Genomic DNA, 27,072 nt, shown 5'->3' with positions numbered 1-27,072 from the left:
GTTCCTTATCAGGGATTACAAACAACGTTTCCCAGAACCACCAACACAGGATACAGGGGTCCCAGTGCCAGTTACTAACCCCCCAGCGACAGCCCCAAGGCAATCACGGCAGGTAACGCAGGTCTGCCACGAGCCGCCACCTCAGGTGATAGACTCAACGGATGAGGAGGCTGAGGAGATGGAGGAAGGTGAGGTCCCGGGAGACCTGACGGACCAGGATGAGGAGGAAGAGTATGTAGCATCTTCACCACCTTCCCCACAACCGCGCCAGGCAGATTCACCACCTGTGGATATAGGTGGTTTTCACAAGCTAGTGGAACGGGCTGCGACGCGGTTCCATATGGTCATGGAGTCGACGGAAACAGAATGCTTCCTCCATGACTTTAAGGAGCAGACGAAAAAGACGTCCAAATCAATCCCTATCATTGACTTCCTCTGGGACCAGGGAAAGAAGTTGATGCTAACGCCAGCTTCAGTTCCTGCGGTCGTTCCGCGTCTGGATAAGAAGTATAGAGCACCATCCACGGCGCCAGCTTGCCTGACTGGCCACCCGAAGCCGGATTCGGTCGTGACCCAAGCGGCCCAGAAAAATTCACGCAATCCATCCTCGCCTCTTTCAGCACCACCAGACAAGGAGGGCAGAAAGTTAGACACAGTAGGAAAAAGGTTTTCGACCACTTCGGCAATGACCATCAAGGTGGCCAATTCTATAGCCCTTTTAGGGCGTTATAACCGCCAACTTTGGGAGGATATTGCCCCTTACTTAGCAGAACTTCCGAGTGCCACACAGGATGAGGTGAAAGCACTCCTTTCCGAAGGCCAGTCTTCTGCGGCAGAGATCATCGATTGCGCCATTGATGTAGCCATGACAGGCTTCCGTCAACTGGCTGGGGCGGCTGTCCTGCGCCGCCAAGGATGGCTCAAAGCAACATCGTTCAGGCAGGAAGTGCAGACGAGGGTGCTAGATATGCCCTTCGACGGACAGCACCTATTTGGAGATAAGATTGATGAGGCGCTACAAGCCATTAAAAAGGACACGGACACGGCTAGAGCGCTTGGAACCTTGCAGGCACGGAACCAGTCCTTTCGGGGCAACAAATCTAGAGGCCAGTCCTCCTACAGAGGATCATTCCAGAATAAGTCCTCATATTCGTTCCAGAACAAGACCCAGTACCAGCAAAAGCAACAACAGGGTCGACAATCATCTTACGGAAGATCCAATTTCAGGGGTAAGAACCAGAAAAGGGGCACAGGCGGACGCCAGTGACCGCTTACTCCAGCCAGTCCAGCTACCATCTTGTTCTACACAAATTGGAGGAAAATTGACCCATTTCCTAAAGAATTGGCGCATCATCACCTCAGATCGTTGGGTGCTCCAACTTCTCAGATTCGGCCATTCCCTAGAATTTACCGCCATCCCGCCTCCAACCCCTCCCCGCAGGTCTCCTCACAGACATCTGCGACTGCTGCTCCGGGAAATATCGGAGATGTTAAGGAAGGGAGCTATCGAGCGAGTTCCATCAGCTCAGAGGGAGAAAGGATTCTACTCCCGTTTCTTTCTGATACGGAAGAAAGAAAAGAAGTGGAGACCCATCCTGGACCTCAGGGCACTCAACTCTTTCCTGAAGAGTCAGTCGTTCAGGATGGTGACGCTCCAAGAGATCCTTGGCATTCTGGAGGAAGGAGACTTCATGACATCCTTGGATCTTCAGGATGCTTACTATCACATCCCGATACTCAAGGGGCACAGGAAGTTTCTCCGTTTCGAAGTGGCAGGACAGCACTACCAGTTCAAGGTCCTTCCGTTTGGCCTCAAATCCGCTCCGCGGATTTTCACCAAGTGCCTTTCTCCTGTGGCAGCTTTCCTACGCCAAATGGGTCATCAAGTTTTCCCCTACCTAGACGACTGGCTGGTCAAGGCGCCTACGGCCGTAGGCGCAACCAAATCCTTCAACGCTTGTACCAATCTTTTCAATCATCTAGGATTGACGCTGAACCTTCAGAAATCACATACGTCCCCTACGAGAAGTATCACCTTCCTCGGGGCCACCTTGAATACGGAATGCGCAAGGGCATTTCCCTCAGCCGAAAGAAAACACAGGATCATATCCCTGGCCAAAACGGTGCAATCCAGGAAATCCCTGAGAGTTCGCACCTTCAAGTCACTTCTGGGAATGATGTCTTCCTGTATATTACTCATCCCTCACTGCAGGCTGCGGATGCGCCCACTGCAGGAGGCTCTCTCGAACCAGTGGACTCAGAGCGCAGGTTCGTTCGAGGACATTATAAACATAACTACACAAATATCCAGGAGTCTCGAGTGGTGGAAGGATTCCAGAAACCTCTCGAGAGGATTACCGTTCCTGCTGCCAGCAGCGCCATTGGTGATCACCACAGATGCATCTCTAGCGGGATGGGGAGCTGTCCTTCAGGACCTCAGAGTCAGCGGCAAATGGTCGGATCGGGAGCAACACCTCCATATAAATCTGCTGGAGTTGAGGGCTGTGTTTCTGGCTCTGCAGGCCTTTTTACCACGCATCCAGAACTCCCAGGTGCTCGTCAGGACGGACAACACCACGACGATGCATTACCTGAACAAACAGGGAGGAACGCGTTCGCTCACGCTATCGCGCGAATCGCAGAAAATCTGGAACTGGCTTGTTCTCCAGGGGATTACGCTCAGGGCGGACTACGTCCCGGGAAAGGACAACACCATTGCGGACGCCCTAAGCAGGCAGAAATCCCTCTCCCACGAATGGGAGCTCGACGAGAGTGCACTAACACACGTGTTCTCGGAATGGGGAGTCCCAGGAATCGACCTGTTTGCCACCAGGGAGAACGCCAAATGCCCAAGCTACGCAAGCTGGCATCCCCAACCGGAGTCGCTCGGAAATGCCTTTTCCATAGGATGGTTCAGCGTATTTGCGTACGCTTTTCCACCGTTCCCGATGATTCCCAGGGTCCTCAGGAAGATGAAGGCGGAGCCCTGTACACTAATTCTGATCGCCCCGTACTGGCCGAGGCAGCACTGGTTCTCGGACCTTCATCGCCTCTCCATCAGGACGCCGATCCGTCTAACACAGCACCCGAACCTGCTGACAATGTCCAAAGGACAAGTGCAATTCCCGAACCTACAATCGCTCAGGTTATCGGCCTGGCTCCTGAGCACAGAGAGTTTTGCCAATTGAACATCCCGCAGGACTGCAGGGATGTGCTAGCAAAGGCGAGGGCGGACAGTACCAACAAAACCTACTCCCTCAAATGGAAGCGCTTCTGCGTTTGGTGCTCAGAGAAGGGCCTGAGACCCCTTCATATCACACCCGAGCAGATATTACCATATCTCCTGCACTTGGCACAGTCCGGACTAGCGCATGCATCCATAAAGGTACATCTGGCGGCAATTTCACGTTTTACCAGGACTTTTCAAGGCCCGTCTCTCTGGTCCAGCAGACTTGTAAAACAGTTCCTTAAGGGTCTTTATAGGTCCTTTCCAAGGCCCCGACGGGTCCCACCGACTTGGCACCTCAACTTGGTCCTTAACCAACTCATGAAGCACCCCTTTGAACCCATTCACCGAGCCTCCATTAAGTACATCTCATGGAAAACGGCTCTATTACTTGCGCTCACATCTGCCAGGAGGGTCAGCGAGTTGCAGGCTCTCTCCATTCAGGAGCCCTTCATGCAGTTCAAACAGGACAGGGTGGTGCTGAGGACAAATCCCAAGTTCATACCGAAAGTGCCTTCAGACTTTCACCTCAACGAGCCGGTGGTCCTACGCTCCTTCTTTGCCAACCCTACCACGGCAGCAGAGAGGACGCTCCATTCTCTGGATCTCAAACGGTGTCTTAAGTTTTATATGGATAAGACAAAAGCATTCAGAAAATCTTCACAGTTATTTGTGGCCTACAGCAGACCAAGGCTGGGTATGCCTCTTACAAAACAGAGCATCTCAAGGTGGATTTCTTCTGCAATAGCGTTCTGCCATGAAGGGGCCGGACGGCCGTTGCGAGACAGGGTGGAAGCACACTCCACCAGAGCGATGTCCACATCAGCAGCGCTGTTTGCTGGAGTGCCGATTTTGGACATCTGTAGAGCGGCGACGTGGAAGTCACCGCATACCTTCTCCAGACACTACTGCCTGGATGCCGAACTTACGAAGGATGCGGCAGTGGGCCAGGCGGTGCTCCGCCATCTGTTCCAGTGAGGTGAGCCTTCCAACAACCCGCCTTCCTGGTATGCACATTCTTTACTGTTTACTGTTTTGATGTATGCCAATGCTTTGAACTGTTATGATAATGATTGTATTATCTCAAGTACCTTTCTGGCATGTTACATCGGAAATGTGCATAATGCATTGCTAACTACTCTGATTCAGGCATGTGAATCTATGAAAGACACCCCTAATACTGGATAAGAAATGCGTTACTTACCTGTAACAGCAGTTATCCAGTATTGGTGTCTTTCATAGATTCACATGCAACCCTCCCGCCTCCCCTGGAAGGACTCACGCCTCTCTCTAACTATATTACGCCTACCTAGCTTGGTGCGTACGAAAATCTGAGGGACTGAGGCTCCTGCCAGGAAGGTTCTAGAGGGAGGTGATAGCTGATTGGCTGGCTCTAGAAGTTTGGTCCTTTTTACATAAGGACTATGATAGGCTACTAAGGGGAGGCCCTTAGGCCTATTTTTTTCTCTATGTATGTCTATAGGACATTACTTTTTTATGTACCGGAGGCTCCCGTCTCGACGACGGGGAATGATTCAGGCATGTGAATCTATGAAAGACACCAATACTGGATAACTGCTGTTACAGGTAAGTAACGCATTTCTTTACCGTACTTTATGATCAAAAGTCCATGATTGCAAGACAAATGTGAAAATCAAAAAATTCCAGCCAAGCGAGGTTTATTCTAAGAAGAAGTTTCTCTCAAAACTGGTTTTATTAGCTGAAAAGTATGGCATAAAAAGTGTTGCTGTTTTTTCGGGACCGGACCAGTTCCTCGTTTTGGGTGACTATTTGAACAGTTGCTAGGGAGTATCTCTTTGTAATGGTTATCGGAAGAAGTGTTTACATTTCCTGCTTCTTTCTGGCTCTGCACTACTGCTTAGTGGTTTAAGGGGGGCAAGTCAAAGCATGTATATAAAGTTCAGTGGAGTTTAGGATGCAACATTTTTAAATTAACCGTTTTGTTTGTGTTGCAGGGATCATTGACAGCACTGTGGGCGAAACTCGGCAGGTTGTGGCTGTGACAGGAGATGGTACCAATGATGGGCCGGCCCTGAAGAAAGCAGATGTCGGATTTGCTATGGTATGACTCTCTTAGGTCATCCTCTGCAGTTAAGATTATTACCAACTCTTTAAAGGTCTCCATTTTGCAGGCTTGCTGTGATGATATTGTCAGCCTCTTTTAATGATAAAGGCCTAGATGATAGTGCTCTGGTATATGGCGACATTTTTACTGCACCCAGTAAATACCAATAGTCCAAAGTGCAGTGTCTACTGGGTGTAGAAGATCCCTCATATTTATAGTTTTCTTATTAAAATGAAGAATTACACACAGATATGGAGGTTTATGCACCACACTTTGTCTGTCTCTGTATTTACTGTGCATATTTCAGCAGGTTTGATGTGCTGAAATTTACCAGGTGAAAATATGATGTTGCGAACTTTACCGCACATCTCAAAAGTCCAATAGCCCGGCAAACAGGAGTTTGCACACTGACCAGAATTTAACAGTCTACTGAGCAAATTCGGACCGACGCGGGTTCTGATCAGACCCAGTCTGTCCTATTTGGGTCGACATTATTTTATTTAAATTTTTTTTGGAACACACATACACAAATTAATATTTAAGTTACACATGTAGCACCACTTGAGGGGATTGATAAGAGGTTTTTGATTTATTTTCTTCCTTTCTGGGTGGCAGTTGCTAATGATGAGAACGTGAGGTAGCAGGCGAGTACCTGTCTGCATATCCTCCATGGTGTTACTTCCGTGAGGCACTGCCATCCTTTCTTCACCTTTTTCTATCACTGTTGTTCTTGAGTGGATACCATATGTATATGGTTCCTCACTGCCTTTTCCTTTTTATATATATTTTTTAGGAAATGAGAAGACAAGGGAAGCACTTTACACACACACAGACACGATATAGGTTTTTCCAAAGAAGCGAGTGACATCAGACCCGATCGATGCACGCCATTCATGATAAATCAAAACAAAGTAGTTTTGAATGTGTATGTGATACTGAAAAGCGTGTTCACTCTGTTCATTTTACTTTCTAGGCAGGTCTTATTTTGTGAATAGTCTATGAGTGGGGGGGGCGACCTGCCCATTCACCCCTAAGCTCCGTATTGTTGATGCTACTGAGCATCAGTGCCATAATTCTAATAATATACAGAAATATAGCTGGGTAACAAAGAATAGCAGGCATCTTTTTCAAAGAGGCTTCTGAGTGACATCAAATACAAAAAGAAAGGAAAGCTTGAGTTGCCTGTGTTATTACTCAGAAGTCCAATGTGAAAAACATTCTCATTATTCACTTTCTGCACCTCTACAATTATGTGTTACGTAAGGTCTTTAAAATTATCTGTCCCGGATTTCAGCTGCTACTCAAATTCAAATGGAAAACATAAAAAATCCCACCACCCTGTGTGCCAAATCCTTCTCCCCATCCTTCTGAAACTATGCTCTCAGCTCGCTGTCTGAGAGCCATGTTAGAGGAGCCAGGCATTCCTGAATGACATAGCAACAATGAGAGACAATTTTTGTTTTGTATTTCCTTCTCTGAGTTTAGCTTTATATTGTCCAGTTTACTACCTCTAGATAAGCTGAAGTGAAATGTTATAAAGATTTGATTGTCATTCCTGGAGTCAAGTTGACCTTCAATTACATCTTGGGCAGATTTACTTCTCTTGTTCGAAAACAGTATGGTGATTTCCAATTTATCCATCTCATTGAGACCACAGCTAGGACGTGACATGACTTTACATATAAAAGCGGCAGATATCTATCATTGGCTGTAGTTAAATTTGCTGTAGTGACAGTCTTGAACAAGTTTGTGTATTATTATAAAACCTGTATGTTCGAGTCATGTACTGTAGATATGCATGCTTTGCATAAGTCCGCCATCTAGTGTTGGGCTCGGATGATTACAAGTTGTTTTTCTTCTAAGACGTTTTCTTCGAGTCATGAGGCTGTGTGATTACTCCTCTTGGGAATACTGCGCATGGGCATCAACGCCATCTTCAGATAGGTTTTTTTTCCACCGATGGGTTTGGATGTATTATTTTGCGCTCCGGTTTGAGTCTCTCTGGTCCCTTTTTGGTCCGTTACATTTCTCGACGGTATTGTCTCGATAGGTATCTTATTACCTCTCATACTTTGACTTTCGTAGTGGGTTTTCGACTCGTTACCTTGGCCTAGGGCCACACCTGGCCAGGCAACTCTTCTCCATTTCCAACGAGAATAACCTGCTAATAGAAAGCACTCCACTGTCCAAAGTGCCACTCCAATTACTCTCACACAGACCAACATCCCGTTTGCAACTTGTGTCTCTCTCCTGAAAATCAAGAAGACACCTGGGAGGGCCTGTAAGTCTTTCCGGTCTAAAAAACTCTTCAAGATTAAAGGGCTAGACAACAAGAAATATAGTGCAAGCAAATGGACGATGTCCCTGACATCTTTGGTTGACAAGATGAGGAAGAAGAGGCTTCAGCGGTACAGAAGGAATCCCTTTCCATACAAATTCCAAGTATTAATCAGAAGAGGACTCGGCCATTCTTCAGCCAGCACAGAAACAACGTACCGTGAGTACTTCTACCCCTGCTCTGAAAACCAAATCCTCAGCTTTCACCGAAAAATCCACTCACAAGCTGCCACTGCACACAAGCCATGGCGTGCACCAAAAACATGACTCAAAATCTTCGCCCTCCGGCTCAACTCCGAAAGCTTGGCCTACAGCAGTGTCCTCTGTATGCATTCTACCAGAGACCAAAACACTTCGGTCTCAGCACCGAAAAAAAGACTTGTTATTTTGGAATCTAATCTTCCTCCTTCAAAGACAAAGCTCCCACCACCGAAATGCTTTGTTTTCGGTCCGAAATATCCTCCAGAGCCAATCCTCAAGCAATTTAATAAAAATCTCGATCCAAAACAGAAAACACTTCAAATTCAGCCTGGAACAAAGAAAGTTATGGTACAGCCACCAAAGCTACATACTCCTAACAAGCAGTTGAGTTTGAGGAGGCTTTGGACATTTCTGTTCAGCCCCTAAAGAAGAAGAGAAAGGATGCTGCAACTAGTCCACTGCACATTCCCATCCTACTTCACATGTACCACAATTAACACCTCCACCACCCACTCCTCCACCTCACTCACCACAATTATCTGAAAAGGGTAGCATGTCTCCTCAATCAACAGTAGAGGATGATCAGGACATTCCAGATAACACACAACCAGGGGATCCCTGGGATGATTATAATATTGACCCTCATTCTGACACTGATCCTGATTTATATCCTAGCCGCTCATCACTACCGGATGATGAATTAGATTATCAGGATCTCATAGCTAGAGCAGCCACTTTTCATCAGGTACCTTTATATAAGGACTCAATAGAGAAGGATTTCCTACCCACGGCAAACCAATCTAAAGATGGGTTTGATGACCATGCACAGTATTCCCAAGAGGAGGAGCCACACAGCCTTGTGACTTGAAGACAACTTCTTGGAACAAAACCAACCTGTAAACATCAGAGCCCAACACAAGATGATGGACTTATGCAAAACATGTGAATCTACAGCACTACATGCCAAGAACAGATGCTTACAGGGTAAGTAACATAATCCTTCCTGTTATTCTAGTAACATCATTTAGGTTAGAAAACTCTTTCCATCTCAAATTTATATTTTTGTGTAATAGGGACTTTCTCCCTTTCCACAGGTTAAATTGCATATTTTGATATTTTTCATAATCATTTAGAGCAGGGCTTGCCTACCATTTTACAACCACGACCTACTTTTAAGAACGACAAGCTTTTGTGACCCACCTAACTTTAATGGACATGAGGTGGCCCATTTTGTTTTATGTAACCAAAACATCATGTGGCAGTGCACTGTCATTTATAGACAGCACATTTGGCATTTAAATGGCCACTACATTTTCACAGACACACTGTTTTACTGATAAAACTATATTGCATACAAATGATGTGTGAACATTGGGTTTCAGTCAATATTTGCCATTGTGCATCACCAAGTAAAGTGCCTTGAAATCGTTGTTTCAATTACATTTCAGAATTACAAAAAATGTGCTTCATATTTGCTTTCCTAACTGCTGAATGTGTACAGTTAATTTATAGAAATGTACATTTTGTTGTAGGTTGCAGAAAAATTACATCCCAAAGCCTTTCCTTTCACGTTACCTCTATCCCAGGAAGACTGTCACATAGTTCACTTTACTTATCGATATCTGACTGGAAAGTGAAAGTTAAAACTGTAAGAAGCACATTTCTCAGAAGACACTGCTTGACATTTAACCGCTGTCTTTGAAATGCAGCAAATGTGACAAGATATCTACAGAATTTAAAGACGCCTTTATTTATTACTTCGACATTCATGAGTGACCCACCAAAAACGGCTGGCGACTCAGTTTGGGAAACACTGGTTTAGAGAATAGGTTTCATTTTATCTGTTGGTTTCCCAGGAGCTGTTTTCTTTTCTGTGACATTTGTCCAGTTAATATGACTATTTGGTCATCACTTTTTATTTCTTTGTTGTGTTAGAGCATTTGCAGTCATTTTTTTTTTTTTTGAATATTATAAAGCTTTTATTTTTGTTCAGAAGCAAACACATTCCAGAAATATTTTACAGCTTATGTAGAATTTCGGACGAGGTACAGGCCTTTGTGTTGGCCTTGCTATTTGTTTGTCCCATCGGGTCCCTCCGGAGCACCTTCGGGCCCCGCGGACCTGTTGGGTGGATCTGCCCCTGTGACGCCGCCTTTGGCCTCGGGTATGCTGGCACCATACCCTGCAGCGCTGCCGGCTTCGGCCTCGCTGGTGCCGTACGGTGCCAAACCAGGATTGGTCTCTTACCCCCCGATTCCATTTCTTGGTGGGGAATTTGTCCCATTTCCCCAGGCACCTCGTCCTTACCGGCCTCCTCAACAACCGGGTGGATGAAGGGGAGTACTGGGAGGGGTCTGAAGACCCTCTTGCAGCTCAATCCGAGGATGAGCCTGAATGGGACGGCGACATGGAGGGTCCAGTGGATCTGGATATCTCTCCACACCCTGGTACACTGTCCCCTTTTTCCGTGGCTACAGAGGAGGTTGGGACTTTTTCAGTGGTGTTGCGTAGGGCGGCTGAGGCTCTTAACCTCGAGCTCACTTCTGTACCTATCAGGACCAATTTCTTGACCGAGGTGCTGCAGCCACCGTCCTCCTCTGCGGAGCCGCTGCTGCCCTTCAACGAGGCGCTTAATTCCTGTTGATCACCTGGATCAAACCTAACCGGGGTTCCGGTAGATAAGGGTGTGGCACGTCGCCATCGCCCGGCACCGGGCGACCCCAGCATTCTCACACAACACCCGACGCCTGAGAGTCTGGTTGTCCAGGCTCCTGCCTCGCAGAGTGTATTTCCTTCTGCTCCTCCAGACAAGGAATCTAGGAAACTGGAGCAGTTTGAGAAAAAGATTTTCATTTCTGCCAGTCCCGGGTTGCGAGCGGTGAATACTGCGTGCCTGTTGGGCCGCTATTCCCATTCTGGGTGGGACACTGTGGCATAGGTGCTGCCTCAGTGCCCTATGGAAGCACAGGCGGTTCTCTCCCAGGCCATTACCGAAGGGAGGGATGCTGCTAAATTTACTATACGTTGTGGGCTTGACACGGCCGATTCTCTCGGCAGGGCACTTTCCACAATAGTGGCGCTCCGTCGTTACGCTTGGCTCAGAACTACTGGCTGCTCTGGGGATGTCCAGAACACTTTGTTGGACATGACCTTTGATGGCACACACCTCTTTGGTGACAACGCGGATAACACTTTGGATGCTTTAAGGACTCTTGGGCTACGGCCCAGTCCTTGGGTCTCGCCACCATGAGTACTCCCTCAGCGTCCAGTTTTCGCTCCTTTCAAGGTCAGGGTCGAGGCGCCCAAACGCGTTCCTTTCAGACCCGCAAGCCTGCGCAGCCACGGACGTGGGACCCGCCGTGGTGGGTCCCGAGGACAGCGGGCGGGTCAATCCCCCACCGCCCCTTTCGCCTCAAAACCTTCCTAGTCCAGTGTTTCAGGCCTACCAGACGCCAGTGGGTGGCAGGATTCGTCATCACCTTCCCCACTGGCGCACCATCACCTTGGACAGGTGGGTTCTGCAAATAGTCAGAAGGGGCTACTCCCTCCCCTTCGAGTCTACCCCGCCAGCCATGCCACCTTAGTACCACCGCATGTCGGGGGATCACTTGGCACTTTTCCAGCAGGAAGTTGGGGGCCATTAAGCGCGTTCCGACGCCAGACTTATGTCGTGGTTGTTATTCCCACTACTTCTTGGTTCCAAAGAAGGACAAGGGCCTGCTTCCTATCTTAGACCTCCGGAACGTCAATCGCTTCCTCTGGAAGGAGAAGTTTGAGATGCTCACGCTTGCTCAGGTCTTGTCTGCCCTAGAACCGCAAGACTGGCTGGTAGCGCTGGACTTGCAGGATGCTTATTTTCATATACCCATCCTGCCGGCCCACCGGCGTTACCTACGGTTCACAGTAGGCCACTAGCACTTTCAGTTCACCGTGCTCCCTTTCGGCTTTACCAGCGCTCCTCGGGTGTTCATGAAAGTGATGGCGGTGGTCGCAGCTCATCTGCGCAGATCAGGGGTTTCAGTCTTCCCCTATCTCAACGACTGGCTGTTGAAGGCGGGCTCGCCCCGGGCAGTTGTCTCCCACCTCAAGACTACGTCCGACCTCCTGCATTTGCTTGGGTTTTCCATCAACGTGCCGAAGTCACACCTGATTCCCTCTCAGAAGCTCCTCTTCATCGGAGCGGTTCTGGATATGGCGCAGTTTCGGGTTTATCCTCCCGAACAGTGAGTCCAGGACATTCAGGCTATGATTCCGATCTTTCGGCCCTGGTCCTGCGTTTCGGTCAGGAAGACCCTGAGGCTGCTGGGCCTCATGGCCTTCTGCATCCTGCTGATCTATCATGCCAGATGGCATATGCGGGCTCTGCAGTGGGACCTGAAGATCCTGTGGACGCAGCATCTGGGGAACCTGTCCGACTACGTCCAGATCTCGGAGGGCACTGCACAGGACTTGCAGTGGTGGCTCACGAACCAGCGTTGGGTCAGTGGCAGATCCCTCTCCCTTCCCCAACCGGAGCGCACAGTAGTGACGGACGCGTCCCTCCTGGGATGGGGCGGTCACATGGGAGAGGCGCAGACCAGAGGCCTCTGGTCTCCGGCGGAGTCCAAGCTCGATATCAATCTTTTGGAGCTCAGGGCGATCCTACTTGCACTGAAAGCATTCCTTCCCTCTGTCAAGGGGAGAGTAGTGCAGGTGTTCACAGACACCACCGCCATGTGGTACTGCAACAAGCAGGGCGGGGTGGGGTCGTGGACCCTATGTCAGGAGGCTCTACATCTCTGGACGTGGCTGGAACATCAAGGCATTTCCTTGGTGGTTCAACACCTGGCAGGTACACTGAACGCCAGGGCGAACAAACTCAGCCGCAGGTGTATGTTGGATCACGAATGGCATCTTAACTCGGAGGTGGTGCAAGGTCTCTATCAGCAGTGGGGAGAACCTTGGTTAGATCTATTCGCCACCGAAGAGAAGGCGCAATGTCAGCAGTTCTGCACGTTGGAGTTTCCAAGGCTCACTCGCTCGGAGACTCTTTTCGTCGCAAGTGGAGTTGCGGTCTATTGTACACCTTTCCGCCTATACCACTTCTGCCCAGAGTGCCGAAGAAGATCAGACGCGACCGGGTCCAAGTCATTCAAGTGGCACCAGACTGGGCATGAAGAGTTTGGTATCCCGAGCTACTCAGTATGAAACTGTTACTTTGCCCACTTTCTTCCGGCCTCCGCACCCTTCAAGAGAAGAGGAGCGGCTCCACCGCCTGGACCCAAAACGTGCGCTTTCGTTCTATCTCATCCGCACACAACAGTTCCGGGTGGATGACCAGCTCTTTGTTGGCTACGTGGGTGCCAAGAAAGGTCGGGCTGTGCACAAGCGGACTATCTCCCGATGGGTTGTCTTGTGCATTAAAGCTTGTTACTCTCTGGCTAAAAAGGAACCTCCGGTTGGGCTACGCGCCCATTCTACCAGGGCAACAGCAGCTACTACAGCACTTTGGCCGTTCAGTTCTCCGTGACTTTCTGGTGTAATCTCACTTCACAGACCCACCACCGGGGTTGGTATTGCTTGAGTATGTATTCTAAGGTAAGGAATCTTTCAGATGCACAAGTTACTTACTTGTGTAATGATATATCCGTTCTGCAAACTGTTCTCTAGGGTTCAGGTCATCCATTTCAGGGCCCTAGTTCTATTGCACCAGTGGTCGGTCTTTGGCATGGCTCTGCACTCCTGGCGCGGAAAAGTTGTGTACAGAACTGACGTCAGCGCGCGTTGGCGAGTCTAAGTAGCTCCGACGACGTCATCTCAGCAGCTACGACGCCAGTGACGTACGCGGAGCCGTACGACGACACCTACCGACGCGCAGGGGCACTGCTGACGAAAACTTTCCAGATCCAGTCTGACGCCTGGGGATATTCTAAGGTAAGGAATCTATCACTAACTAATGTCTCTTACAGATATATTGTTACACAAGCAAGTAACTTGTGCTTTGAACACTGTTGCAGATGCCACTAGATTAAATGTCCTTCTTGGACCCACATGACATCTACATCTGTTTATGCGTGAAACTCAGCGGTGCCACTTCTGTGCTTCTATATATACTCGAAAGCTAACAGCTAGTGAGAGATTAAGCTATTTTTTGCTAAGGCCTGCAATGATATTCCAAGGCGATTTCTTCACTTTCAGGTGAGACTCCTGATGGGATACTATCGTCAAAAAGATCTTTCCATAAAAAATACAAAAAGCACAGGAAAGTGAGATATCCTCTTCCTTGAGGAAACTTTCTCGCTTCCAGGACCATTTGGAGTCTCAGTGCCATTGCCTAAAGATGGACTCTTAGTAATCATCGGATAAAATCCTAACTTTGAAAAATATGTTATTGGAGTTCCTGTCTCCATTGGTTGACCGTGCGTAGGTTGACGCTTTTCTGCTGGAGATGCTTGAGTTGTTTAGGGTTGCTCCTGTATCCTCTGGGCCTCCCCTCAAGGGTGAGCACAAACCTAGACTATCCTAAACTGCCAGACGAAGCCCTCTCCAGAAAGGAACACAAGCAAACCCAGACAGGTTTTGGATCTGTTAAGCCTCGGCAGTGAGATGTAGCTTGGATTCTATAGCACAGTGGACAAGGAACGTGTATCACACTTTTTGTGTGTTTAATGTAACACTGTGCGTGGCCAAGGGTATGCCTAGGGAACCAAGCTACACCCGATTTGAGAGGCCAAATTAGGCAGAAACTAGTCTGAGATTGCTTGAAATTCCAGTACAGCGAGGACCTAGCTTGGCCGTTCAGGCTGGACTGTTTCTATTGGAGTAGTACCAAGACTGATATGCTTATGGCTGGATCTTGTCTGAGGTGGCACAGTGGGCAAAAGACCAGTGTGTTGGAACGCTACCCTTAACAATTGCCGGTGGTTAGGCATATAGAAAGCATTCCTCACATTACCTTTTGCGTGTTAGATGTTAGGCCCTAAGTGTCCCAGGGTATGCCTAGATGTGGGTCCTTTGCTCAGTGTGGCACGGAAACCAAGCTTACTCCAGTATTGGAACTTTCATAGATTCCCATAGCTTGTATCATTCCCCGTCGTCGGAATGGGAGTCTCGGTAAATAAAAAATACCATAGTAGTAGGTACAAAAGAGAAAGAAAGGCCTAGGCCTCATCTCATTTTGTAGCATATCTACCTCTTTTTCTAAAAGAGACCAAAATAATGCAAGAACCAATGAGATTAGCCTCACCCCATAGAACCCTCCTGAGAGAGACTCAGAGCCTCAGATTTTCTACCTCACGTTGTGCAAGGGAGTCTCCACTGAGCTCTGCTCAGATTTCTTTCTCTTCAACTTCTGTATTTTCAACTGTGTTTCAACTGTTTCTCTTCAGCGTTCTTCAGGATGTCTGACAAGGAGAAGAAGGCTTTAAAACATAAGGACTGTATTTATTGTTTGTAAACTGACCACAAGGCCACCGACTGCAAGATCTGTCGGACCTTTTCTTCAAAGACCTTGAGAGACCGTGAGGGACGTTTGCTCACCTGGTTGCAAAAGTTAAAGTCACGGAAAGACCCGGTATCTAGTGACAGTGATGATGCTTCCTCTGCAACATCTTCGAGAAGATCTAAAAAAAGGGGTAGGTCTTCAGCTTCAACTTCTTCTGACCCCCCTGCCAAAGCCTTACAAAAGACCTCTGATAGGTCTGACAGGCGCAGTCCCATCAAATATCCTCACCGAGGTGTAAAGCAGAGGGAAGGACTGGTTTCTGAGGCACATTCTATTAAGAAGGCGAGCCATGGGCCTTCGGTTTCACCTGCACCTTCTGAGAAGCCAAAACTGTTGAAGAAACCAGCTTCTGTCCTGCCTGAGGGGAAAGCTGACAAGAAAATCCGCCCGTCGACGACAGCATCAGGTACGTCGACGAAGGCGTCAAAGAATCAACCAACGTCGATTTTAGTTCCGTCTCCAGTGCCTTCGTCGACGACGGCTTTGTCGACGCTGCAACCTGAGGTACCTGTTACTATGTCGTCGACGCCTATGATGACTACCTTGACATCGACGAGGATGACGTCAATGTTGGTGGTGGTGACAACGTCGTCTATGGCTTCCAGCATGACACTGACGACGGTCTCGATGACAAATATTGAACCGTCGACGACGAAAGGGCAATCGTCGACGGTTCAATCTTCGTCGGGGATGACTTACAAAAAGTGGCAATTTCGATAAGAAGACGCAGAATTACCCCGGAAATGACATCTCCTCGAAGAGTGACACCACTGCCTCCGGCACTCCTTTTGGAGGAGGAATTTTCAGAGGAGGATGATGGTCCTTACGGGGATGCATATAGCCCATCCCAGTTACATGTAAAATATTAGGACTCAGACTCTGAGGACTATTATATGGAGCAACAGCAACATCCGCAACAATCTAGATGTCATGAACAGTCGCAACAGGGCATGGTGGCCATGCCGTCTTCACTCATTGCTGATCTCCAACTCATGCTGTTGGATTACAGAAAGAGATTTCCAGCTCAATCTTCCGGCCACAGTCAGTTCAAGTGTCTCAACCTCCTCCTCCAACTCCTGGTTCAGTGGTTCCTCCGCTTCCCCAAGCTCCGGTCCTGGAGCCTCCGGAACCTCCACAAAATGTGGACACAATTCAAGATGACTCATCATATGATGACGAGGGCACAGCCTCAGTCCCGGATCCAGATAGGGAATGGGACGACTACATTATTCCGGATCCCGCTTCTCCATCTCCGGATCCGGCGGACTCTCCTCCAGCAGATATTGGAGGTTTTCACAATTTAATGGAAAGAGCTTCCAAATGTTTCGATCTTCCCATTCCGTCAGTACAATCAGAATGTTTTCTTTATGATTTTAAAGAACCTTATAAAAAGTCTGTCTGTTCTATCCCAATTGTGAGCCATGTCTGGGATGAGGGGATAAAAGTTATGAAGTCTCCAGCAACTGTCATGCCTGTTCTTCCTCAGCTGGAGAAAAAGTACAAAGTTCCAGAGGACAGCCCTGCTTGTCTGGTCAGCCAGCCGAAACCGGACTCTGTAATTTCTCAAGCGGCCCAAAGGATGTCGAAGAATCCGTCTGCGCCCCTCACCACACCACAGGATAAGGAGGGTAGATGACTAGATAATGTGGGGAAGAGGTTCTCTTCTATGTCCAGCCCCCTGGTCAGGGCTGCTAATGCCTTGGCAATTCTTGAACAATATGATCGCCAGGTGTGGTGCGACCTATCCCCGTATTTGGACCAACTACCAGTAGACTCTAAGGCTGACGCCAATAAAATCCTGGAGGAAGGAGAACGTTCCTCTTCGGAAATTGATTGCGCAATGGACATTGCTACTACAGCTTTCCGCTCTCTGGCAGGAGCGGCAGTTCTTAGCAAGGCTGGCTTCGGGCCACCTGGTTTCGCCCGGAAGTCCAGAAGAAGATCCTGGATCTGCCGTTCGATGGGGAGATGCTTTTTGGGAAGCACGTGGACGATGCGCTGCAGGATATAAAAAAGGACACGGAGACTGCGAAGTCCCTTGGGACTTTGCAATTCTGCAAAGTGCCTTTCCGTGGAGCGAGAGGAAAAGGTTTTGCTTCATACAGAGGTGGATACCAGCAGCACTGCTACTCCTCCTATTCGCAGCCATCTCAATCTTACAGGCCCCAGTATTCACAACGTCGGGGCCAATTGTCGTCTTTCTCTCGCCAATCTTCTAGAGGACGACAAGGGCACCAGGGGAGAGATTCCTCTAAGCGCCAATAGCGGCTTCCTGGCTCTGTCTACTGTTCCTTCGCCCCCTGTGACACCAGTGGGTGGCAGGATATCACAATGCCTCCAAAACTAGCAATTCATAACATCAGATCAGTCGGTCCTCAATATCATCCGATTTGGCCATACACTGGAGTTTCAACACCAGCCACCGTCCAGAGCCCCTTGCGCCACCGAATCCAAACATCTGCACCTTCTACGTCTAGAAGCTTACCAACTACTTCTCAAAGGAGCGATAGAGCCGGTACCTCTGTCCCAACGAGGCAAAGGATTCTATTCCCAGTTCTTCCTCGTTCGCAAGACCGTAGACAAACGGCGCCCAATTTTAGACCTGAGGGAGCTCAACACCTATCTCATAAAACTCTCGTTTCGGATGGTTTCCCTGCAGGACATTTTGCGGCTCCTCAATCCAGGGGATTACATGGCCACCTTGGAACTCGAGGACGCATGCTTCCATGTCCCCATCCACCCTGCCCACAGGAGGATTTTTCGCTTTACAGTAGCCAAGAGCCACTTCCAATTCAAGGTCCTGCCTTTCGGACTCAGATCTTCGCCCCGGATATTCACGAAGGTCTTGGCCCCAGTCGCAGCGTTTCTCAGAAAATAAACGTTAGATGTTTTTCCGTATCTGGACGACTGGTTGGTGAAAGCACCGTCTTTTCAGGCAGCATGAGAGGCAGTCGAAAGCTGCATTCAACTCTTCAGTCATCTGGGACTTCAACTCAACAAGGAGAAGTCAGTCCTCTGTCCTTCCAGGTCGGCCAAGTTTCTGGTGGCTATTCTGGACACAGCTTGTTGCAAAGCTTTTCCATCAGAGAAAAGACAGCAAAAACTGACAGCTTCCACCCGTCGATTGCAAGCACGACTGTCTCTGTCGGTTCGCCTTTACAAGTCTCTTCTAGGATCAATCTCATCTTGCATTCCCTTAATTCCTCATTGCAGGCTGTGAATGCGCCCGCTCCAAGAGCAGTTGGACTTGCAGTGGCGCCAAGCAGAAGGCTCTTTCGACGAAAAAGTAGTCATCACTCCTCTTATGAAAGAGGCGGCCAGCTGGTGGATGGTCAGAGACAATCTTTCTCAGGGTCTCACCTTCACAGTCACTCCAGCTCCTCTGATACTTACCACAGACGCCTCTCTAGAAGGCTGGGGAGCGGTCTTGCAAGACCTTCAAGTGAGCGGCCGCTGGCGGCTCGAGCAACGGCTTCTCCATATCAACCTTCTGGACCTCAAAGCGATTCGTCTAGCTTTACAGGCTTTCCTTCCGAGAATCCACCGTCCTGGTCTGTACGGACAACACGACGGCCATGCATTATGTGAACATGCAGGGTGGAACAAGGTCTCAGCTGCTGTCCAAGGAAGCCCAGGAGATTTGGGAGTGGGTTATCCAGCACCAGATCTCTCTTTCGGCGGAACATCTACCGGGTGCCCTCAACACGGCAGCGGATACTCTGAGTCGTCTCAAATCTGTGAGTCGCGAGTGGGAATTAGACCAGCGCACTCTGTAGAGAGTTTTCAATCTTTGGGGCACTCCGTCCATAGACCTGTTTGCCACTCCAGAGAACAGGAAATGCTGGTTCTACACAAGCAGGGAACTCCATCAGGGATCATTGGGGAATGCGCTTTCGATGGCCTGGTCAGGTGCCTTTGTTTACGCCTTTCCTCCAATTCCGCTGATCCCAAGACTGCTCAGGAAGCTCAAAGCGGAACCCTGCAGAATGATTCTGGTGGCACCAGCGTGGCCCCGCCAGTTTTGGTTTACGGAGCTTCTCCTGCTCTCCCAGGATCATCCAATTCACCTGCCTCCAATTCCCTCCCTATTGACGATGTCCCAGGGCCAAGTGGTACATCTGGATCCGAGCTCGCTTCAGCTGACAGCATGGCTCCAGAGCACAGAGAATTCCAAAGCTTGAATATCCCTCAAGAATGTAGAGAGGTGATAGCTCTGGCCCGCGCACCAAGTACGAATAAGACCTACTGTTCGAAATGGAAACGTTTCTGCCTGTGGTGTCGCCAAGAGAACATTCATCCTTTCTGTTCTGCTCCTCATCAGATCTTGCCATACATTTTGACTCTGACCAAATCAGGGCTCGCTCATTCCTCTATCAAGGTGCACCTGGCAGCTATTTCTAGATTTAGACGAACAGCTTCTGGCCCTTCCCTCTGGTCTGCAAGAATCGTGAAACAATTTGTAAAGTTCTTTTTAGTCTTTTCCCTCCAGTTAGACCTCCGCCACCCATGTGGCAGCTCAACTTGGTCCTTGCTCAACTTATGAGACCTCCTTTTGAGCCAATTCATAGGGCGGACCTTAAGTTTCTCTCATGGAAAGTGGCCCTCCTTCTCGCTTTGACATCAGCCAGGAGGGTTGGTGAACTTCAGGCTCTCACTATTAAGGATCTGTTCTTACAGTTTAAAAAAGACTCTCATTCTGAGGACAAATCCAAGATTCATCCCAAAAGTCCCTTCGGACTTGCATTTGAATGAACCGGTCATTCTCATATCTTTTTTCCCTGGACCTACAACTCCAGCGGAGAGGTCTCTCCATTCTCTGGATGTTCAAAGATGTTTAAAATGTTATCTCCAATGCGCTAAAGACTAAAGTGAGCGGTGAGCTTTCCCTTCCAACCCTCCTTCCTCTTATTGGTTTTGCACATTTTGTATCTGATGATGTTTACTTACTAGTGTTTTGGTAACTTGTATTTCTTATGACGATATACACACAAAGGTATTCTATGCTTTGTTCCACAAAATGTGCGTTTTTTCTAACTGCTAGCTATTCTGATACAAGCTATGGGAATCTATGAAAGTTCTAATACTGGAGTAAGAAAACAAGTTACTTACCTGTAACTTTGGTTCTCCAGTATTGGTAACTTTAATAGATTCCCGAGCGCCCACCCTCCTCCCCTGGGAAAGCTCAGCCTTCAGCATATTCTGTTATACTGTTACACAACGGCTACGAAAATCTGAGGCTCTGAGGCTCTCTCAGGAGGGTTCTATGGGGTGAGGCCAATCTGATTGGTTGTTGCATTATTTTGGTCTCTTTTACAAAAAGAGGTGGATATGCTACAAAATGAGATGAGGCCTAGGCCTTTCTTTCTCTTTTGTACCTACTACTATGGTATTTTTTATTTCCCGAGACTCCCATTCCGACGACGGGGAATGATACAAGCTATGGGAATCTATGAAAGTTCCAATACTGGAGAACCAAAGTTACAGGTAAGTAACTTGTTTTCTACACTTGACTGAGGAGACCCATTTCATGCTTGGGTGGCTTGTGCTTTGATTCAGAGAGAACCTGGTTTGGTAGTTCGGGTGGACTGATTTGACTATGGCTTGATCTAATCTGAGAAGACATAGTAGGCAAACGAACGATCGGTTGGAATGCTACTGTGAGAAGTTGGCCTGGTATATGCTGTTCACTAGTTCTAGTGACCACCTTGTACCATGCCAAGCAACCCTTATGGTGTGGTTGTAAGTCAACCTTTTTGGACTAGCTGCCCTAGTGGTAGCGTAGGCTAAGCAGTCTTTGAGGCTAAACTCGTGATGCGTGTTAAGCAAGCTGTTTTACCAATAGTAACCCCCTTTTATACCAATGAAAGGACACCACACAGATATATATTCAAAATATATATGTATTTATTTATCAAAGTAACCCCTAGTCTCTTTATGAGCACAGGAGCACAAATCGTCAAACAAGATTATCACAGAATACACAGAAGTTGCACGTTATATGGATAGGCCCTGGTGGCCACTCAAACCATATACTAAAATAGTGGTATAAGTACCACGAACAGAAAAGGGAAAAGGCCTAGGGCCTCTAGAATCGCTGGGCCTACAAGGAGCTAACGTCAGTTAGTGACCAGGAGGTCCACGGGTGGCGTGTGCAGAGCAAATAGTCACACGCGTGCTCCCATAGGTTTCAATGGGTGCGTAAAAAGTACAAAGTTACTGCAAAAGGAATCTTCCGGATGACCTAGGAACTTAAGATTTGGAACACAGGCACTAGAGATGTATTACTACACATGGGCACCGGAGTACCAGCTTTACCTCACCCACAGGAAGCGGGTGCCTAGGCCTCAAAGTGCGTCGGGTTTCTTCTATCTGTTCCGTTGAGCCTGGGACAAAGATGCTGCAGGCGGTCGGTCGGGAAGAGATGCAGTGGATCCAAGAGTGGATCGGAGATGTTGAAGACCTGTAAGCAGAGGGGACAGTGTTCACAGTCACTAGCCAGTGACCAGCGTGGCACCAGGTGGGTACCAGGCGATGTCGGGTGCAAACAGGTGATGAGGGGTAGCTTGTCTCCGCAGCCACGTGGTCCCTGAAGGTCGACGACGTCCAGGAGTCGGCTCACGAGCTGTCCCACGCAGGCTCTCGCTGTCGGCGGTGTCGGCGACTTGATCGAAGCAAACAAGCCTTGGCAAAAGCAATTGCAGGAGGATTCGGAAATCAGCTGTTGGTTCTGACCAGCAAGGTCAGAGGGATTGCTCCTTTGGAGGGGAGCAAGGGCCAGTCTGGAGCAACCAGGCCAGCGGTGTTTGTCGTAGATTTCGTCGCCAAGATGGCCACTAGCCAGCGGGCCAGCAACCGGTTAGGCGCGTCGAGTGGCAAAATGCAGAAGGGCCCCACGCAGATCGTGGAGATGCTGGAGGGCTCACCTTTGGTGCAGATGCTGCTCGAGGGTTGGGCTTCTCAGGACCCAAAGCACAACTTGGAGGGAGCCTCGGTTGTTGCACTGGTCAGCTTGTCGTAGTCGTTCCAAGATGGCTGGCTCCACGTGTCTCGGTGCCTCCACGGGTCTCCTCTTTTCAGGGACTGTGGATCGGGCGGTGAGAGGTCTGGAGGTCCAGGTCTTGTCAGTCTCTGGGCTCGGGCTCCGGCGGGAGGCGGCGGCAAAGCAGACGGTGATTCGCTGGATGGTGCTTGCGTTAGCAAGGTGGTCACTCCCTGACCACAGGGGAGATTTTCTTCAGTCTTCTGTGCAGCAGAATGTCGAAGTTCCCGTCTTCTTCTTAGTTTCAAGTTGATTCCAGGATGTCTGAAGTCTTAGGACACAGCTCCTACCTTTATTCGGATTCTAGGGGCCGGACTACCTGCTAGGTCCCTCCCTATGGGTGGGACCAGGAAGGGGGGTGGTTACACCCCCAATCCTTTGTCCAGCTCGCCCCAGGCCCGGGACTGGTGTGCCCCAGGACCGGTTTGAACTGGCATATGCACCGAGGCTCCTTGTGAGCCACAGGCATGTCTGGTTTCTTTCAAGCCCTACCTGACCAATACACAAAATCCTGTCTGGGGTGGTGCACGCACCTCCCCTGGCAGGAAACCCTTTGTCCACACCTCCCAAGCTGGAAGGACTCCCAGCAGCAGGAGGGCAGACTTGTGTCTGTGGTGGCAGCATCCATTTTGTGGAGCTGAGGCTATGTCTGATTTTACCCGGGTTTCAGGTACTGTACATGTCGTGTCCCTCTAGAAGGGTGGAATGCTAGCCCCGTCGCCAGAATTGGCGAGGGGTTAGTATTCCAATTCGTATGACACCTTACTCGACATGTTTTGATAAAGCCAAACCAAAGATAGCATTTAACCGCGAGGTTCATAATGCACTTAAGAGTATATGGTATGACGATATCTGGAAACAGTAGAAGGAAGTTGTTCCGACCACTGCAGACAGGCTCAGCTCATGCCAGAGCACCATCTCACATGGAACCAAGCACTCTGCCCTCAGGATTGTTAAGGCCTGCTATAGGAGTGACTTATAGGTTACCAGGTGTCCCATTTAAGGTTAGGTATAGGTATACTACACCTAAGTAAGAGGTGATTACACCAACTTACCCCAGCTGAGTGATCAGCCAGTTGTGTCAAATCGTTAGGCCAAGCCTGGGGTGGCATAATACATGCTGCAGCCCCTGGCAGGCCTTGGGTACACCAATGCCCTGGGTACCTAGTGTACACTGGTACAGGGGCTGACAGGGTGATCCACTTCCAATTGGTTATGCACCTAGGGTGCATAGTTTTAATTTAGTAGAGAGAACAGCAGGCTGGGGGTCTGATTGGCAGGCCCACAGCCTCAATATGTCAAAAACCAGTGAAGCAAAAAGCAAAAATTTGGGGTGACCATAGGATAGCAGACCCTACTCTCCTACACAACCCCCCCCCAAACGCTGGGACATTAAACTAGCCTTGACCAGTCTCGTCTTCATGTCCTAAGTGGAAGTACCTGGAGAGACCATCTGCATTCCCATGGTCAGTACCTGGCCGGTGCTCCACTGTAAAGTCCATCCCCTGTAGGGAAATGGACCACCTAAGCAGTTTGGGGTTTTCACCCTTCATCTGATTTAGCCACAAGAGGGGCTTATGGTCGGTCTGAATCTTGAAGTGAGTGCCAAACAAGTATGGCCTCAGCTTCTTCAGGGCCCACACCACAGCAAAGGCCTCCCTCTCAATAGCTGACCAATTCTTCTCTCTGGGGGTCAACCTTCTGCTAATAAAAGCAATGGGTTGGTCTTGACCATCTACATTAAGTTGTGACAGCACAGCTCCCACACCCAACTCAGAAGCATCTGTTTGGACAATAAACTCTTTGGAGTAGTCAGGACTTTTCAGGATAGGTGCAGAGCACATGGCCTCCTTCAGGTCATCAAATGCCTTTTGACAGCTTACTGTCCACTGAACCTTTTTGGGCATCTTCTTGGATGTCAGATCATTAAGAGGAGTCACAATGGACCCATAGTTCTTAACAAACTTCCTGTAATACCCAGTCAAGCCCAAGAAAGCTCGAACTTGAGTCTGGGTGGTTGGAGGGGACCAATCCTTGATGGACTGTATCTTACTCTCCAGTGGTTGAACTTGGCCCCCACCTACAAGGTGGCCCAAATACACAACCTTACTCTGCCCTATCTGGCACTTAGTAGCCTTGATAGTGAGGCCTGCCCTTTGCAGAGCCTCAAGAGCCTTCTTCAGGTGGATCAGGTGATCCTCCCAGGTGGAACTAAAGACAGCAATGTCATCAAGATATGCTGCGCAAAAGTCATCCAACCCAGTAAGGACTTGGTTCACCAGCCTTTGGAAGGTGGCAGGTGCATTCTTCAGACCAAAGGGCATCACCACAAACTGATAATGCCCGCCTGGGGTTGAGAATGCTGTTTTGGCCTTAGACTCCTCAGCTAATCTGATTTGCCAATAGCCAGCTGTCAAGTCAAATGTGCTCAAAAACTTTGCAGAAGCTAGTTTGTCTATGAGCTCATCTGCCCTTGGAATAGGGTGTGCATCTGTCCTGGTGACAGCATTGAGTCCTCTGTAGTCCACACAGAACCTCATCTCTCTCTTGCCATCTTTGGTGTGAGGTTTGGGGACCAGAACCACTGGGCTAGCCCAGGGGCTCTCTGAGGGTTCAATGACACCTAATTCCAGCATTTTATGTACCTCAGCCTTTATACAGTCCCTGACGTGGTCAGGTTGTCTGTAAAGTTTGTTCTTTACAGGCAGACTGTCACCAGTGTCCACAACATGGGTACACCAGTCAGTTTGACTAGGTATCAAGGAAAACATATGTGAAAATGATTGTAGAACCTGTCTACATTCAGTCTGCTGATGGGCAGTGAGGTTGCCTCCAAGGGTCACTCCTTCAACTGAGCCATCTTCAGGGTTCTGAGACAACAGGTCTGGGAGAGGGTCACTCTCTTCCTCCTGTCCCTCATCTGTAGCCATGAGCAAGCCCATGTCTGCCCTGTCAACATATGCTTTAAGCCTGTTAACATGGAGTACCCTGTGGGGACTCCTGGGAGTTCCTAGGTCCACCAAGTAGGTGACCTCTCCCTTCTTTTCCAGGATTGTATGGGGTCCAGACCATTTGTCTTGGAGTGCTGCTGGGGCCACTGGCTCCAACACCCATACCTTCTGTCCTGGCTGATACTCAACCAAGACAGCCTTTTGGTCATGCCAAGCTTTCTGTAAGGCCTGGCTTGCCTCAAGGTTTTTAGATGCCTTCTCCATATACTCAGCCATCCTGGAGCGGAGACCAAGTACATAGTCCACTATGTCTAGCTTAGGCTTTTTGAGAGGTAACTCCCAGCCTTCCTTCACCAAACACAGTGGGCCTCTCACAGGGTGCCCAAACAACAATTCAAAGGGGCTGTAGCCAACTCCTTTTTGTGGGACCTCTCTGTAAGCAAACAGAAGGCAGGGTAGAAGGATATCCCATCTTCGCCTGAGCTTTTCAGGTAATCCTTTGATCATACCCTTTAGGGTCTTGTTGAATCTCTCAACAAGCCCATTGCATTGTGGGTGATAAGGGGTGGTGAACTTGTAGTTGACACCACATTCCTTCCACATAGCTGTCAAGTATCCTGATATAAAGTTGGTACCTCTGTCAGATACTACCTCCTTAGGAAACCCCACTCTGGAGAATACTCCCAGCAGGGCCCTGGCCACAACAGGAGCTGTAGTGGTCCTAAGGGGAATTGCCTCTGGATACCTGGTGGCATGATCCACTACCACCAGTATAAATCTGTGCCCAGATGCAGTGGGAGGATCCATGGGACCCACTATGTCTATTCCCACTCTTTCAAAGGGGACCCCCACCACAGGTAGTGGTATTAGGGGGGCCTTTGTTGTGCCACCTGATTTGCCACTGGCTTGGCAGGTAACACAGGAGCGACAAAACTCCTTTGTATCTTCATTCATATGAGGCCAGTGAAAGTGAGGGACAAGTCTGTCCCAGGTCTTATTCTGGCCTAGGTGTCCTGCTAAAGGAATGTCATGGGCCAAGGTAAGAAGGAAGCCCCTAAATTGCAGAGGTATAACCAACCTCCTGGTTGCACCAGGCTTGGGGTCTCTAGCCTCTGAATAAAGGAGCCCTTCATCCCAATACACTTTATGGGTACCTTGAGCATTCCCAGCAGCCTCAGCAGCAGCCAGCTGTCTGAGGGGTTCAAGAGAGGGACAGGATAACTGAGCCTGCCTCAAGTCAGCCCTTGAAGGTCCCCCTGTCCCCAGAAACTCAACCTGATCAGGTTCAAGCTCTTCAGGGACAGTTCCTTCAGGGTCCTCTAGATCAGCTTCCTGGGAAGGCTGATCATCACTCTGAGGCAGGGGGGAAGGCACAGCCTTGACCCTCCTGTTCTTCTTCTTGGTAGGTGCTTGGTCCATTGTTCCAGGATCCAAGACCTGTGGTTCAGTGAGGCACTTTTTGGCCTGTGACCTGGTCACAGCAAGGACATGTGATGATATACCTAACATCTCTGCATGAGTCCTGTACTCCACTTCTGACCATAGAGAACTCTCTAGGTCATTGCCCAACAAACATTCTACTGGGAGGTCTGCACTAACCACAACCCTTTTGAGGCCAGTTACCCCTCCCCATGAGAAGTTAACAACTGCCACACTGTGTGAAGTAGTGGCATTGCTGGCATTGGTCACCAGGTAGTTCTCACCTGGTATGTACTGTCCAGGGTCCACAAAGCCTGGTGTCACCATAGT

At 49.0% G+C, this 27,072-nt stretch overlaps 1 protein-coding gene across 4 annotated transcripts in view; it reads left to right on the top strand.

The window, feature by feature from the left end:
- LOC146870694 (plasma membrane calcium-transporting ATPase 4-like) overlaps window positions 1–27,072 on the top strand; it is a 1,872,989-nt gene that overhangs the window by 1,583,250 nt on the left and 262,667 nt on the right. For all 4 annotated transcript variants that reach the window (XM_085646147.1, XM_085646144.1, XM_085646145.1 and 1 more), the window contains one exon: window positions 5,203–5,309. In XM_085646147.1, coding sequence (XP_085502273.1) covers window positions 5,203–5,309 — 107 coding nt within the window. The remainder of the gene's footprint in view (window positions 1–5,202; window positions 5,310–27,072) is intronic.

The sequence above is a fragment of the Triturus cristatus genome, chromosome 1_1 (genome assembly GCF_964204655.1).
Source record: "Triturus cristatus chromosome 1_1, aTriCri1.1, whole genome shotgun sequence".
In the NCBI taxonomy this organism is placed as follows: domain Eukaryota; kingdom Metazoa; phylum Chordata; class Amphibia; order Caudata; family Salamandridae; genus Triturus; species Triturus cristatus.
The sequence above is the reverse complement of the archived record's forward strand: the minus strand, read 5'-3'. Positions and strand labels throughout refer to the sequence as shown.